This window comes from Coregonus lavaretus (genome assembly GCF_964263955.1).
Source record: "Coregonus lavaretus genome assembly, chromosome: 27".
NCBI classification, from domain to species: Eukaryota; Metazoa; Chordata; class Actinopteri; order Salmoniformes; family Salmonidae; genus Coregonus; species Coregonus lavaretus.
In genome coordinates this window covers 5,004,702-5,021,722 of record NC_140014.1, presented here as the reverse complement: position 1 = coordinate 5,021,722, position 17,021 = coordinate 5,004,702, and the positions used below count along the sequence as shown (strand labels likewise).

Genomic DNA, 17,021 nt, shown 5'->3' with positions numbered 1-17,021 from the left:
GCAATACAGCTGGAGGAGCTTTCCACTGATGGGGTTGAGCTAAATACTAGTGTATGTGTGTGTGTACAGTTGAAGTCGGAAGTTTACATACACTTACGTTGGAGTCATTAAAACTTGTTTTTCAACCACTCCACAAATTTCTTGTTAACAAACGATAGTTTTGGAAAGTCGGTTAGGACATCTACTTTGTGCATGACACAAGTCATTTTTCCAACAATTGTTTACATACAGATTATTTCACTTATAATTCACTGTATCACAATTCCAGTGGGTCAGAAGTTTACATACTGTCACGCCCTGACTCAGGGGACACTTATATGTTGAGTCAGGGTGTGTATATTTCCTTGTTGTGTTTTTTCTATGTTGTCGATCTAGTATGTGTGGATCTATGTTGGCCGGTGTGGTTCCCAATCAGAGGCAGCTGTCGCTCGTTGTCTCTGATTGGGGACCATACTTAGGCAGCCTATTGGCACTGTCTAGTTGTGGGATCTTGTTCCATGTAAGGTATGTTGTTTGTTCTACCTTGGACTTCACGTTTCATTTCGTTTATTGTTTTGTCGTGTGTTTATTTAGTTTAATAAACATGTACGTATATCACACTGCAACTTGGTCTGACCCGTCATTGAACGAACGTGACAGAAGATCCCACCAAACGAGGACCAAGCAACGTGCCCAGGCGGAGCGAATAGCCATGTCACAGGTGGGCAATTTGTGGTCATGGGAAGAGATATTTGCGGGGAGAGGACCATGGGCTATAATAGATGCCCAGGCAGGAGAGGAGCAACGGCAACACGGAGGAGGCCGGTCGAGGAGGAAGCCCGAGAAGCAGCCCCAAGAACATTTTGGGGGGGGGGCACACGGGGTGGTTGGCGGAGCCTAGTGTCAGAGCAGAGCCAACTCCCCGTACTCACGCGAGGAAGTGTATGACTGGGCAGGCTCCGTGTTATGCGGAGCTACGTACTGTGTCGCCAGTGCGCCGGCACAGTCCTGTACGTTCTGTGCTTGCACCACGCACGTGCCGTGCGAAGATAGGCATCCAGCCAGGACGGGTTGTGCCAGCTCTCCGCTCCAGACCTCCAGTCCGACTCTACAGTCCGGCCCGGCCTGTTCCTGCTCCTCGCACCAAGCCAGTGGTGCGCGTCGCCAGCCCGGCCCGTTCCTGCTCCTCGCACCAAGCCAGTGGTGCGCGTCGCCAGTCCGGCCCGGCCCGTTCCTGCTCCTCGCACCAGGCCAGTGGTGCGCGTCGCCAGCTCGGCCCGTTCCTGCTCCTCGCACCAAGCCAGTGGTGCGCGTCGCCAGCCCGGCCCGGCCCGTTCCTGCTCCTCGCACCAAGCCAGTGGTGCGCGTCGCCAGCTCGGCCCGTTCCTGCTCCTCGCACCAAGCCAGTGGTGCGCGTCGCCAGCCCGGCCCGGCCCGTTCCTGCTCCTCGCACCAAGACAGTGGTGCGCGTCGCCAGCCCGGCCCGGCCCGTTCCTGCTCCTCGCACCAAGGCAGTGGTGCGCGTCGCCAGCCCAGCCCGGCCCGTTCCTACTCCTCGCACCAAGCCAGTGGTGCGCGTCGCCAGTCCGGCCCGGCCCGTTCCAGCCCCTCGCACCAAGCCAGTGGTGCGTGTTCCGAGTCAGGTCCGGCCCGTGCCTGCTCCTCGCACCAGACCAATGGTGCGTTTGTCCAGTCCGGCATGGCCCGTGCCCGTTCCACCGGTGCCTGGTCCGGCACCGGTCAGCTACTCCACTCCGGAGCCAGAGCAGTCCGCTCCACTGGTGCCTGATCCAGCTCCGGTCAGCTGAGCCACTCCGGAGCCAGAGCAGTCCGCTAAACCGGGGTCCAGTCCAGCTCCGGTCAGCGGCTCCACTCCGGAGCCAGAGCAATCCGCTCCACCGGTGCCCAATCCAGCTGCGGTCAGCGGCTCCAGTCCAGACCATGACGTCAGCCCCTCACCAGGTTCGGGGTCTCCCACACCAGGGTCCAGACAGGGCCTGGCATATCGTGGGAGGAAGGAGAGGAGAAGCAGCGCGCCGAGGTCCAGACCAGACCAGGGGCGCAACAGGGAGGCGGAGAGTGAGAGGTCGTCACGCCACGAGCCGGATCCGCCTCCGAGGCGGAATGGCCACCCGGCCCCTACCCTGTTTGTTTATGTTGTGCGGTCGGAGTCCGCACCTTTGGGGGGGAGTACTGTCACGCCCTGACTTAGGGGACGCTTATATGTTGAGTCAGGGTGTGTATATTTCCTTGTTGTGCTTTTTCTATGTTGTCGATCTAGTATGTGTGGATCTATGTTGGCCGGTGTGGTTCCCAATCAGAGGCAGCTGTCGCTCGTTGTCTCTGATTGGGGACCATACTTAGGCAGCCTATTGGCACTGTCTAGTTGTGGGATCTTGTTCCGTGTAAGGTATGTTGTGTGTTCTACCTTGGACTTCACGTTTCGTTTCGTTTATTGTTTTGTCATGTGTTTATTTAGTTTAATAAACATGTACGTATATCACGCTGCGCCTTGGTCTGACCCATCATTGAACGAACGTGACACATACACAAAGTTGAATGTGCCTTTAAACAGCTTGGAAAATTCCAGAAAATTATGTCATGGCTTTAGAAGCTTCTGATAGGCTAATTGACTAAATTTGAGTCAATTGGAGGTGTACCTGTGGATGTATATCAAGGCCTACCTTCAAACTCAGTGCATCTTTGCTTGACATCATGGGAAAATCAAAAGAAATCAGCCAAGACCTCAGAAAAAGAATTGTAGACCTCCTATAAGTCTGGTTCATCCTTGGGAGCAATTTCCAAACGCCTGAAGGTACCACGTTCATCTGTACAAACAATAGTACGCAAGTATGAACACCATGGGACCACGCAGCTGTCATACCGCTCAGGAAGGAGATGCGTTCTGTCTCCTAGAGATGAATGTACTTTGGTTCGAAAAGTGCAAATCAATCCCAGAACAACAGCAAAGGAACTTGTGAAGATGCTGGAGGAAACAGGTACAAAAGTATCTATATCCACAGTAAAACTAAACCTATATCGACATAACCTGAAAGGCCGCTCAGCAAGGAAGAAGCCACTGCTCCAAAACCGCCATAAAAAAGCCAGACTACGGTTTCCAACTGCACATGGGGACAAAGATCGTACTTTTTGGAGAAATGTCCTCTGGTCTGATGAAACAAAAATAGAACTGTTTGGCCATAATGACCATCGTTATGTTTGGAGGAAAAAGGGGGTTGCTTGCAAGCCGAAGAACACCATCCCAACCGTGAAGCACGGGGGTGGCTGCATCATGCTGTGGGGGTGCTTTGCTGCAGGAGGAACTGGTGCACTTCACAAAATAGATGGCATCATGAGGAAGGAAAATTATGTGGATATATTGAAGCAACATCTCAAGACATCAGTCAGGAAGTTAAAGCTTGGTCGCAAATGGGTCTTCCAAATGGACAATGACCCCAAGCATACTTCCAAAGTTGTGGCAAAATAGCTTAACGACAACAAAGTCAAGGTATTGGAGTGGCCATCACAAAGCCCTGACCTCAATCCTATAGAAAATGTGTGGGCAGAACTGAAAAAGCGTGTGTGAGCAAGGAGGCCTACAAACCTGACTCAGTTACACCAGCTCTGTCAGGAGGAATGGGCCAAAATTCACCCAACTTATTGTGGGAAGCTTGTGGAAGGCTAACCGAAATGTTTTACCCAAGTTAAACAATTTAAAGGCAATGCTACCAAATACTAATTGAGTGTATGTCAACTTCTGACCCACTGGGAATGTGATGAAAGAAATAAAAACGGAAATAAATAATTCTCTCTACTAATATTCTGATATTTCACATTCTTAAAATAAAGTGGTGATCCTAACTGACCTTGTCAGTGGTGAAAATAAAGTGGTGATCCTAACCTTAAATGTCAGGAATTGTGAAAAACTAAGTTTAAATGTATTTGGCTAAGGTGTATGTAAACTTCCGACTTCAACTCTATGTATGTGTGTGTGGGTGTGTGTATGTGGGTGTGTGTGTGTGTATGTGTTTGTGGTGTAAGTGTGTGCATGTCCGTGCATCTGTGTGCGAGTGCATCGCCCTCTTTTTCCGCGGCCACACTGGAAGCCTGTCTTTTCAAACATTTCAGTGTAAGCTTCTTAAGCTATTTGTTGACATGCTTACGACAAAGAAGACGAACGGCGGTTCAAAAGAGGGCAGCATTACGGCAAAACACAACTCTTTCACAGATGCAGGTGCTGTCGCAGCAAACCACCTCCTTTTTGATTTCCTTCTATCTTGCATCAGCCTCAAGTGTGTGGGAAGGCAGGATAGGGGAGGAATGGAGGATTAAAAGGATGTGGAGGTGAGGTGAAAGGGGTACAGGTTGTCCTTGAGGAACATATGAGCCCACGGCCTCAGATGGGACCGCTAACCCCCCCCTCTCTCTCTTTGAGGGGGGATGGGAGAAAGATGCAAGGAGACATATCCCAGACTCACCCTGTCTCCACAGAGGGTCCCAGACTTCACCTGTGTGAATAAGTGATGTAAAAGGGTGTGTGTGTGTGTGTGTGTGTGCGTGTGTGTGTGTGTGTGTGTGTGTGTGTGTGTGTGTGTGTGTGTGTGTGTGTGTGTGTGTGTATTCGGTGTGTATGAGTAACCTCATCTCCGTAACTTAAAAGCACTGTAACGGGGTTGACGTCACTGATGTCATAACAAGCTCATTCCCATTACAACCATGACCAAAACTTGACCCAAATGGGTAACATAAAGACATACATCTTTACTGATTGTAGCCTTACCACTACGGAGACCTCGTGTAAGCATGTAGCTATTTTATGGGGGAAGAAATGGGTTTTAGTGCTTGGATTTATCACACATAGGGGAGTGACTTCCTAACTGATTTGTTACTTACACTGCCTCTGTACACGCTGGGCTGTATTAAAGGCATGCAGCCATATCTGCAGAAGCTACAGTAGTCTGCATCACAAATTGCACCCTGCTACCTACATAGTTCACTACTTTTGACCAGAGCCCTACGGTCTCCGGTCGAAAGTAGTGCACTTTATAGGTACAGTGTGTTATCTGTCAACGTGTTAATAAAGGAGCCATCCCAAAAATGAGGGGAGGTGGGGAGGGGCAGTAGAGGCTGAGGGGGAGTACTGTACGTACTCAGCAGGGGTGATTCAACAGCAGATACTGGACTTCTATGGCTAATGTTAGCGAAGACATCAACCGAAATAATACATGTTCACAGTTGACATACAGTACCAGTCAAACGTTTGGACACACCTATTCATTCTAGGGTTTTTCTTTATTTTTACTATTTCCTACATTGTAGAATAATAGTGAAGAAATCAAAACTATGAAATAACACATATGGAATAATGTAGTAACCAAAAAAGTGTTAAACAAATCAAAATAGATATATATTTGACATTCTTCAAAGTAGCCTTGACGACAGCTTTGCACACTCTTGGCATTCTCTCAACCAGCTTCATGAGGTAGTCACCTGGAATGCATTTCAATTAACAGGTGTGCCTTGTTAAAAGTTAATTTGGGGAATTTCTTTCCTTCTTAATACGTTTGAGCCAATCAGTTGTGTTGTGACAAGGTAGGGGTGGTATACAGAAGATATCCCTATTTGGTAAAAGACCAAATCCATATTATGGCAAGAACAGCTCAAATAAGCAAAGAGAAACAACAGTCCATAATTACTTTAAGACATGAAGGTCAGTCAATACGGAACATTTCAAGAACTTTGAAAGTTTCTTTAAGTGCAGTCGCAAAAACCATCAAGCGCTATGATGAAACTGGCTCTCATGAGGACCGCCACAGGAAAAGAAGACCCAGAGTTACCTCTGCTGCAGAGAATAAGTTCATTAGAGTTAACTGCATCTCAGATTGCAGCCCAAATAAATGCTTCACAGAGTTCAAGTAATAGACACATTTCAACATCAACTGTTCCAAGGAGACTGCATGAATCAGGCCTTTATGGTCGAATTGCTGCAAAGAAACCACTACTAAAGGACACCAATAAGAAGAAGAGACTTGCTTGGGCCAAGAAACACGAGCAATGGACATTAGACCGGTGGAAATCTGTCCTTTGGTCTGTAAAGTCCAAATTTGAGATTTCTGGTTCCAACCGCCGTGCCTTTGTGAGACTCAGAGTAGGTGAACGGATGATCTCCGCATGTGTGGTTCCCAACGTGAAGCATGGAGGAGGAGGTGTGATGGTGTGGGCTGCTTTGCTGGTGACACTGTCTGTGATTTATTTAGAATTCAAGGCACACTTAACCAGCATGGCTACCACAGCATTTGCAGCCATACGGCATCCCATCTGGTTTGCGCTTAGTGGGACTATCATTTGTTTTTCTACAGGACAATGACCCAAAACACACCTCCAGGCAAGGTGTAAGGGCTGTTTGACTAAGGAGAGTGATGGAGTGCTGCATCAGATGACCTGGCCTCCACAATCACCTGACTTCAACCCAATTGAGATGGGTTGGGATGAGTTGGACCGCAGAGTGAAGGAAAAGCAGCCAACAAGTGCTCAGCATATGTGGAAACTCAAGACTGTTGGAAAAGCATTCCTCATTAAGCTTGTTGAGAGAATGACAAGAGTGTGCAAAGCTGTCATCAAGGCAAAGGGTGGCTACTTTAAAGAATGCCAAATATAAAATATATTTAGATTTGTTTAACACTTTTTTGGTTACTACATGATTCCATATGTGTTATTTCATAGTTTTGATGTCTTCATTATTATTCTACAATGTAGAAAATAGTAAAAATAAAGAAAAACCCTGGAATGAGTAGGTGTGTCCAAACTTTTGACTGGTACTGTATGCCCACACTCAACTGACTCTACTTCATGTAATAACAGGTTTATAATTACTGTATGCCAAAAAAGTTTATCCGGAAACTTTACCTTTGTAACTGTCATCTTTCACAAACGACTGCACAACCAGACAAAACACATACCCAGCCCCATACCTTTTCCCATCACACAACCTCACAGACAACACTACCAAGAAGAAAAATGGTACAATAACTTCTGAACTTTAAACTTGAACTGACCTCCGACTGGGCTTATCTTGTTGGTAATGGCGTATCTCAAGATGTTCTCCTCCTTGACGTACATGACGAAGACACGCTCTGTGGTCAGCTGCAGCGTCTCAGGCCCCACTCGAGGCCCGTAGCGGCAGTCGCGGTATGTGATGTTCTGATGCAGCTGGAAGGTGAATGTTTCCGAGCCGCGCTCCGCCGACACCACTGTGAACTGCCGCACCGACGTGGACCTCACCACTGAGTCGGGAGGGGAGAAGAGACTACATTACCCACTATGCACCAGTTGAAACCTATCGAAAGGCTACATTACCTACGATGTACGAGTTGAAATAGTCTGTTGACAGAGTACATTATCCACAATAATAGATCATATGAAATTGTCTGTTGTTGATGTATCTGTGCTGTAATAAAGCTTTTATGCCATTTTATAGAGTCATGGCATATGATAAAATTTAGCATTTTGTGTTACTGGGTGTCATGAACGCTCTTTACATTTGTTTTACAAGCACCATTTGTCGTAGTTTTTATAACTGATCATAGACACATTCTAGAAACAGCACAGTCCAAATAGTATTTGTTTTCTTTCTAATACTTGAGCGGCACTCGACTGAACTTGCCTGGCGCAATGGAACCAATTGAATAGTCCCAAAAGTGCAATACCCACCCGTCTAGCACTCTAGACAGGCTCAATCAAACACAAAGTATTCAAAAGAAAACAAGTACTATTTTTACTCAGGTCTGTGCCGCTCTCCCACCGGTCACAGACAGTAGTTCAACGTCTATTTTTTATTTATTATTTATTTATTTATTTACATTTGGTTGAGTTGTCAACTAACGTGAATTCAAAGTGAAATCAACAAAACAAATTACCATGTCATTGGATTTAGGTTAAAAGTTGGGTGACAAAAATACGAGATTCCCTTACGTTGATGACTTTTTGCAAATCCAATCAGTTTTCCACGTTGATTCAACGTCATCACATAGAATTGTTTTGTTAAAATGACGAGGAAATAATGTTGATGCAACCCGTTTTTGCCCAGTGAGCTGTTTCTACAATGCTTATGATCTGTTATATGGACTACGGTTTGGTCTGGAGCAGTGCACCTTGAAATAACATTTTTACCAAGACCAGAAAACCCCCTTCCTTTTGATGACCCTAACGACCCTGGTCTATAATCAGCCCTGGCAGGATGAGTGGCTCTGCTAATTGAACACTTCCTCATCCAGTGGGCCCTTCAGATGAAAAACAGTTTACGTTCCGGGAGCACATAAAAAATCTGTCCCCGGCTTCCTCCAAAAGGAAGTGAAGGCAGTGAAGTCTCAGAGGTTGGTTCTTTTTATAGCCCCAACCGTCCACTAGCAACTAGCCCCCCTCCGATCCTTATCTCCATGCAACGAGAGATGGCTGAGACACTCGGGAAGGGGAGAGGGAGGCTAGTGGCGCCTTTGTCACATCATGACATTAGATCAGATGGGGACCAGTTAAATAGTAGTGTAGGTTGGAAAAAGTATTTTGTTCGGCTTATCAAGTTAGGATTCATTTGCGAGGAGAAATAAGAGACACATCTGCTTTTCCACTGTCTAGAAGCCAACAACTTTTTCCTTTGAAATAGAGTCAGGGGGGTACAGGAAGAGAGGAAGTCATGACTCGGGCTAGGGAGATTTTTCCTAACCTCCTTAAACTACCACCTAATAGTCCATCTCATCCTCAGAGGTTTTCCTGATCAGGTTCCATAGTCTGCAAAACCACTGGGCTCCAGTTATGGCTATGCTCCAACGTCTATACTAGCTTACCACTTAAAATGTATATATGCCCAAAAGGTGAACTTCGTTCTAGGTGGTATGCTAGTGTGGATATTGGAACGGAGCCATGGAAGGCCCAGAATGCCTGTGAGGTAAAGTGGGGTGGAGGTGGTCAACAAAAATTTCAATTCAGTCAGTTCAGGAAGCAAACTGAAATTCCAATACCAATTGAACATTTCCACACTGAAAAACAATAAGGAAAATTCTAATTTTAGTTACTTCCTGAATTGACCGAATTGAAATGGAATTTATCCCAACCCTGGTGGGCAGTGATTGGCTATTTATTGGCTAGCGTAGTGATTGGCTAGCGCACCTGAAGGGTAGTACTGATAGGTCTCCTTGTAGGGCTCCACCTGCACGGTGGCGCCGGGGGCAATGAAGGGCACGTCACCGTAGAGACGTGTGTCAACACTGAGGTGGTTCTCGCTGTCCAATCCTTGGGCCGTCTGGACAATGCTCAGCCGCTGGTTGCCGGGGTAAAAGGTAACCTCGGCGTGGCGTGTGAACTCTGCACCTGTGGGACAGGAAGGGACATCATAAGGAAGTGATATCTCTATATAAGCGACAGGAAGAGACGTCATCCCTTCATATTTGTTTACTTTCATCATACGTAGTGTTGAATGCATGGCAATGAGATTAAACCTTGGGTGGTTTGAACCTGATATGTTTATTTTACAACTATAACAATTGAGTAAGGTCTTTGCTATTCGACCTTCATAGAGCAAATTTTTATAGCCGATTTATTCGCAATTTTAGCTCCCTAGCCGCTCCCCTGACAGCCCTCACCCAGACGAGCGTGCGCTCCTTCGCTTGGAACCCGGAAGCGGGGAACGCATTTGATGCGCTGAAGCGGCACTTTACATCGGCCCCGGTCCTAGGGCATCCTGATCCTTCCCTGCATTCATTGTGGAGGTGGATGCTTCAGACGTTGCGGTGGGAACAATCCTGTCCCAGCGGTTCCTCACGGATGGTGAGACTCACCCCCGCGCGTTTTTCTCCCGTAGGCTGTCCACGGCGCAGCGGAATTACGACATGGGGAACCGTGAGTTGCTAGCGGTCAAGCTCGCCCTGGGGGAGTGGAGGTATTGGCTAGAGGGGGCCGCCCATCCATTCGTCGTATGGACCATAAGAACTTAGCCTACATTCAGGGGGCCAAGAGGCTCAACTCACGCCAGGCCAGGTGGGTGTTGTTCTTCAACAGGTTCTGGTTCACCATCTCATACTGTCCGGGGTCAAAGAACACCAAGCCTGACGCGCTCTCCCGGCAGTTCGACACCGTGGACCTGGTGGCATGGGCAGAGTACGCCCACAACACCCTTCTCTGCTCATCCACTGGCCTGTCCCCCATATTCCCAGAGCAAGAGGAGGAGGCGGCGGTCCCGTCGGTCCAGGCCCACATCAGTCGCTGTCGCAGCACCTGGAGGCAGGTACGGGTGGCGCTTAAGCGGGCCTCGGTCAGGTCTCAATATCAGGCCAACCGCAGGTGTCGCCCGGCCCCATTTTTTTGCCTGGGACAGAGGGTCTGGCTCTCCACGCGGGATCTTCCCCTCCACGTGGAGTCCAGGAAGCTGTCCTCCCGGTTCGTCGGGCCATTCAGAGTGGTCCGGCGAGTCAACCAAGTGGCCTACCGCCTGCAACTTCCCCCCACCATGCGGGTGCATCCCACAATCCATGTGTCCCTCCTCAAGAGTGTGCAAAGCTGTCATCAAGGCAAAGAGTGGCTATTTCAAGAATCTCAAATATAAAATATATTTAGATTTGTTTAACACTTTTTTGGTTACTACATGATTCCATATGTGTTATTTCATAGTTTTGATGTCTTCACTATTATTCTACAATGTAGAAAATAGTAAAAATAAAGAAAAACCCTTGAATGAGTAGGTGTTCTAAAACTTTTGACCGGTAGTGTAAATTCCGGCCCTTGGGCTCAGAGTCCCATCTCCGCTGCCACACATCTATCAAAAAGGATCTTACATTTGGCCTCACCACTAACCAGTGGAACATTAACCTCAATTATATCTCGTTGTATAGCTCTTTTGGCTATCTGGTCTACAATTTAATTCCCTTCCACACTCGAATGGGCTGGGACCCAGCAGAATCTCACTACTACACCCAGTCTCTCAATTCTCCATAATAACATTAATGCCTGCAATAGTAGGTCACTCCTATCAGATTTGCCAGATGATAAACTGTTCAACAGACAGGGAATCTGAGCATACTATCATTCTGACAGTTTGAATCCACAAGCCTCTTAGCTAATAAAACGAGTCTAAACACACAACAACGGAACACCTGACTCAAATTAGCCTGAGAGGGGTGGAGTAGGCATGTCACCCCTCTGGAGACAACACAGCTGTATGACTGTAAACTCACATTACACAAACACACAGAGCGACCTGAAGTCTGCCAACATGGGGGCATCTGCTAACAGCCTCGTTCACACACACACAGAAACACACACGCACGCCCACACAGATGCATGCCCGCACACATACACACCACAGACACACACAAACGAAGCACGCACGCACACACACACACACCACAGACACACACACATACCTAAGCACACGCACACACACACACACAGAGCAATAGATGCAGTGGTGACATCATGGAGAACAAGTTTTATGTAGAGATTAAAACACGTTTATAGCACCGCCACACTAACTCTGAGGGAGACTATTGAGTGAGGTACTAGGACTCTGAAAATTGGATGCAATGACGTCATGTTCAGGCTGAACACGGGTTGTAAAAGGATGTTTTGTTAACGTGGTGACAACTTCACTAAGCGCCGGTAACATCGTGATTCAGCTCACCTGTGATCTTGAAGCCAGCCTGGCTGTTGGGCAGCTCCAGGGCAAAGAGCCAGCCGAAGAGCTCTCCGATGGGCGCCACGGGCATTAGTGCCCATCCTACGGGCTCGGGCACCTCGCTGATGGCTGTGTATGCCCGCCCGTCACCCACTACGATGTAGGCATGCAGGTCCACGCTGTTGAGGTCCACGGGGGTGGAACCTACTATCACTGTCCCGCTCACCTTGCCGTTGACGCGATGGGGAGCACCTGAGAAAATAGAAGGGGGGATACTACTCAGAATGAATCAATGTATTGGGCATACATTCTAAAAGCTCATTTATGCTTAATCCGGTAAAAAAAACTGAGAATGCAGTCTCCGCAAACATTCATGCTGCTCACATTTTTCAGAATGGGATACCAGAAACACTTTCCCCACACATCGCCTGTCAACCAATCAATGTCTGCGTATCTAACACAAAACATGTAGAGAACACCAATACCACAAATAGCACACATCTGCACCAAATTCAACTCCATAGACATACAAAGTGACAAAACAGATGCCAATGGAATATTATAATCCTTCCTGTATTTTTAGCTTAAAAACAGGTCTTTGAAGTGTATGACTTGAGGAACAAACACACAGCTACAGAGGTAGCAGGAAGGGACATGGGGGTATTTTGGGGACATAGACTGGGCGTATAGGTTTCAGCATTGGCGTCAATTCCATTTCAATTCCGTCAATTCAAATTCAAATTCAAGAATTGAGAAGTGCCATTTATTCCTACCTATTTTGGTAATTGATTGAATTCATATGGAATTATTGTAGTAATTATCTCACTATGAAAATACGGCTCAGGTCCCCACTTTGTTGTATAACATGCCTTTATGTGACACTGTGTTGACAGTCTCAATAGGTTATTTTCCTCTATTTACTCACACTAGGTCCCTACAAAGCACCCTGTGTGTTTGTGTTCCTGTTCCATCAAAGCACATGCATGTCTGTCAGTGTCTCACACTGTCTCTCAAATCACACAAAGGCTTCACAAGTACCACGCTTGACAAGTCTTGACACTCCAGCCCTGGAACAATACACACACGTTCGCCTTGACACTTCTACCTGGAACAATGTGTTCACGTTTGTTGTGACACTTCAGCCTCTGACAAAACACCTCATTCCTGAGGATGAACCAACCCAGTGGAAAGTCAGTCAGGGTGACATCATCCCCTCCAACTCTTTCAAGTAGTCAACTGACTCTATTTGTCAAAGCATTGACTGGCTGCCAAAACATCTGGTTATTTTTACATTTTAGTAATTTAGCAGACACTCTTATCCAGAGCGACTTATAGTTAGTGAGTGCATACATTTTCATACTGTAATAAAGCAAAAATTTAAATACCACCCACATTACTTTACATGCCCTTCGACACACACACACTCACACTTACCCCCCTTGATTAATAACATGCAGCCAGACTAATAAAGGGAGGCGGTTGAGAGTGCAGAGGGTGGGTGTGTGTGTGTGTGTGTGTGTGTGTGTGTGTGCATGTGTGAGAGAGAGCGTTTACGCTGCTCTCCAAATAGGAATGTCTGTCAAGCCACTTCCAGGTAATTAGCCAGCTAGCGAGGGGCTAGAGGAGCTTGGCATGGCCCTGGGACCAATAGGAGGATTGTTTGAGGAGCCCACCACTGCGTCAGAGGTGTTGATCTGGCAGGAAATGGCTGCAGGGCCTAGAAACAAGATGATGCTGTCATGTGAGAGAGAGCCGGGGGGGTTGGAGAGGGGGAGGTGGAGACCAGGTTTTGATGAGTGTGTGAGAGTTTGGGTGTGTGTAAAATAGAGAGAATTGGTGTGTGTGTGTATTTCGGAGATGGAAAGAGTTGGAGTGTGTGTGTTTCTTTTCCCTCTAGGCAACACTAAGTACATACATATCACACATACCTTTCCACTAAGGCAATGTGAACTGTGGAAATAGGAATACAGGTACGGAAAGCCAAATTACAATTTTCTCACCAATAACCCCAAATATTGTTCACAGATGTTGTATGACTGACAAAACCACACTGGTTCAAATCCATAAATATAAATTTGTGACATTATGCTATATTATGACCCTGGCGGTGACCCTCGGAGCCTGTGTCACGACCTATACCGTCCTCCCCAGGACTCACCGTCAGGTAGACAGTGACGACCGTTGCCGTAGAAACCAGAGCGGCAGAGGCAGCAGAAGCCGGAAGAGTAGTCGGTGCAGTAGGCGTTCTGAGAACACTGTTGTTGGAAGCGGGCACACGTCTCCTTGGTCTCTGTGCTGTACTGTATCACTGCAGGAGCGGGAGAGAGACAGAGAGAGAGAGAGCAAGACACACACAGAGAGAGAGAGACAGAGAGACAGAGAGAGAGAGAGCAAGACACACACAGAGAGAGAGAGAGATTATTTCCTAATAATCATTGATCTAATATGTTCCTCTATGTTTGATTTGGCAATGTAAGATGTTTTCTTATTATGCCAATAAAGCTAATTGAATTCAATTGAAAGAAAAAGAGGGGGAGTGAGAGAGGGGAGGGGAGGGGAGAGAGGGTAGTAGATAATTCACAAAGACAGAAATAAAGATAGAGACACAGAGAGGGAGGACGAGAAAGAAAGACGGGAAGAAGAGAAGAGAAAACAGTCAGAACTTGAATCTGTCAAAATACGCTGACTCCGCTGGAGGTGATTGGGGGGGAACCCTATGGGGGTGGTGTAGTGGTGTAGTGCTATGTTTTTTAGGTGATGGAAAATGTAATGACGTCATCATTTCCCAATCAAAGTTGGTACCGACAGATGTACCCTATTGAATATCATTGTACAATAGGACCATACATAAAATGCATCCTCCAATTGCAACGTCTGCCTATCTCAACAAAATGTTATATGTTTAATACCCTCAAACACTAAGTTAGGCATACCCAATTTCAAAATAGGCCATCATCACTGTCAATAGTGAATGATAATTCTTCACGTTTTACCGGTGAAATATTCTCAATCAGTGTCATGGGAATATGCATTTAGATCTTTCTGAATTACTGTTTCGTAAGCTAATTAAAGCAGATGGTGTTAACAAATTATAAGCCTTTCTTGTAGGCCAATTTTGATTCAATCAAAGCCTGCCTAGTGGTGGGCGCTGTTGGGTTTTGGCAGCATTAGGAATTTGTTTTGACTATTCAGCTTCAGATAAGAAATGACTGAGGAGGTGTTTTTGGTGCAACATTGTATAAGCCTACTATGCTACAGCAAACGCTATTATATTTGGTTCTGTTGTGTAAAATACTACTGAATCATTATGTGATCTTGCGAGACAATGATTCAGCTTTGATCTAACTTTACTAAACGAGCACCATTGTGAAAAGTGATCATCTTTTATTTGTAATAATAATAAGTGATGAGTAGGTCTATTAGGCATGGCAACAGATCTTGATGATGAGGGTTATTTTAAGCGATTTGAGCGCCCTTCGAAACGTGGTGCTGAAAGGATAGAACCGTAACCAAGTGGTCAACATATCGTTCTGGGTTCCACTACGCAAGAGGAGGTCTGTGGAGTTTTATGAACATCAAGGCAGACAGGCGGTGAATTTGGATCCTAGACCTCGTTGGTGTGATGATACGGTTCATGCGGTGGATCAGTTTTCTCTTCATACACAATAGAGGTGGTACATTTCTGTAAGCTAAGCACTAGGACAGTAGGGCGAGTTCAAGTGCATCGTACATGAGCCCCAAGTCCATAACCAACTGTTTTGAGGACAGACATTTTAGTTTTCTGGCTGTGGCTGTTGTTACGTCGGATTTGGCCCGCTCAAAGTGGTCAAGCCGCAGACCGACGGGCCTCTGCACACATCTACAGTTATTCATAATTCGCGCCACTGCCAGAGAGAGAGAAGACAGGGAGGAAACCATCATACCAACCTATAGGCTGCTATAGACTACATATTTATTTAGTTTGTCATTCTATCGTTTTCATGGAATGTAAGTGGTCATTTTTCCAGAAATATTTTTACCAGCTCCATGTATATTCAAATTGAAAAAAAGAGAGGGAGCGCCGCTTCCCCGCGCTACGGCAGCACTACATACCTGACCATGGCAGAGCTGAGAACCTTGCAGAGAAAACGACAGCCCTAAAACACTATTAGCTTATCTTCTCCTCGTAAAGTAGGCTTAGTAGAAGTCAGAGCACACCTTACTCTTTCCCTCTTGACACACAGAGAGAGAGAGAGACATAGAGAAAGAGAGAGCGAGAGAGATACTACACATACTTTTACTGTAGCTCTTTTGACGATATTTCATTTGACGATTCATTGCATTACTACGAACTCACAGAATGTTGGAATGTTTTTGCACGTTTTTACAATGTAAGCTGCTGGGAGACCAACTAAAATGCCAGACACATACAGTACGTCTTTGTGGAGAAACTCAAACCTCAAGTCATTCGTCATCCAGAATTACAATGAACTAGCTTGCCAAACTCCCCTTCTGCTCTGGCCAAACTCCCCTTCTGCTCTGGCCAAACTCCCCTTCTGCTCTGGCCAAACTCCCCTTCTGCTCTGGCCCACTAAAAGCTCCTAATCAATTATCTAAACATGGAGGGTTTAGCGTTAGAGCATCTTGCCAGATGAGAGGCTAATGCTCTACATCTGCTTGTCTGCTTTAGCAAAACAACTCTTGGCAATCTAGCGAGGAGAGAGAAAGACTCTCTGGGTTTCTGGATACTGCATTTCCTCATCCGAGTGGGGAATCTCCCTTCGCTCGGCGGAGCCTGTACGCCAGGCTTATTTGCTAAGTGTCTGTGGCTAAGGTACACACACACACATGCACGCACACACACTCTTATACAGTACACACTCACAAATACTCATACAGACGAACACGAACACTTGCCAGCATGTATGCGCATGAGCGAGTACACACACTTACACACAGAATGGAGTTGGTAGGATGCTCCTGGATGACTTGGTGGATGTTCTTGTTCTAGATCCTGCTAACCATCCATTGAAATAAGTCACTCGCCGTTCTCTAGCAACGGGGGCCTTCTTTTTAGATGTTAAGCCCGGACCAGACACAGACTAGAAACAGCTTCGCCGCCCTGGATCCAGAGGCTCCGGTGCCTTTGTCCTCTCATCTGTCTCCCTCTCCGGTGGCTTCTACCTCGGGTTCAGATCCTCAGAGCTCCCACCCTCATCATACCGTGAGGCTGTCTGAGACACCAGCCCATTCATCATCCACGATGGATACTACAGCTGGCTCGGGTCCATCGGGCTCACCGCCCTTTGGTCCTCGAGGGGTTTCCTAAACCACTAGAGGCGAAAGAACGGCCGGACTTCCTCTGCCATTGCACCAGCTGTCTTCTTCGGCAGTTCTATGG

General features: G+C 46.8%; 1 protein-coding gene across 1 annotated transcript in view; it reads right to left on the bottom strand.

Moving 5' to 3' along the window:
• Window positions 1-17,021, bottom strand: part of nid2a (nidogen 2a (osteonidogen)) — a 111,671-nt gene that overhangs the window by 79,891 nt on the left and 14,759 nt on the right. The window contains exons 5-8 of the mRNA XM_084144703.1: window positions 13,800-13,949; window positions 11,648-11,893; window positions 9,142-9,342; window positions 7,035-7,262 (exon numbers count right to left, since the gene is read on the bottom strand). Coding sequence (XP_084000829.1) covers window positions 7,035-7,262; window positions 9,142-9,342; window positions 11,648-11,893; window positions 13,800-13,949 — 825 coding nt within the window. The remainder of the gene's footprint in view (window positions 1-7,034; window positions 7,263-9,141; window positions 9,343-11,647; window positions 11,894-13,799; window positions 13,950-17,021) is intronic.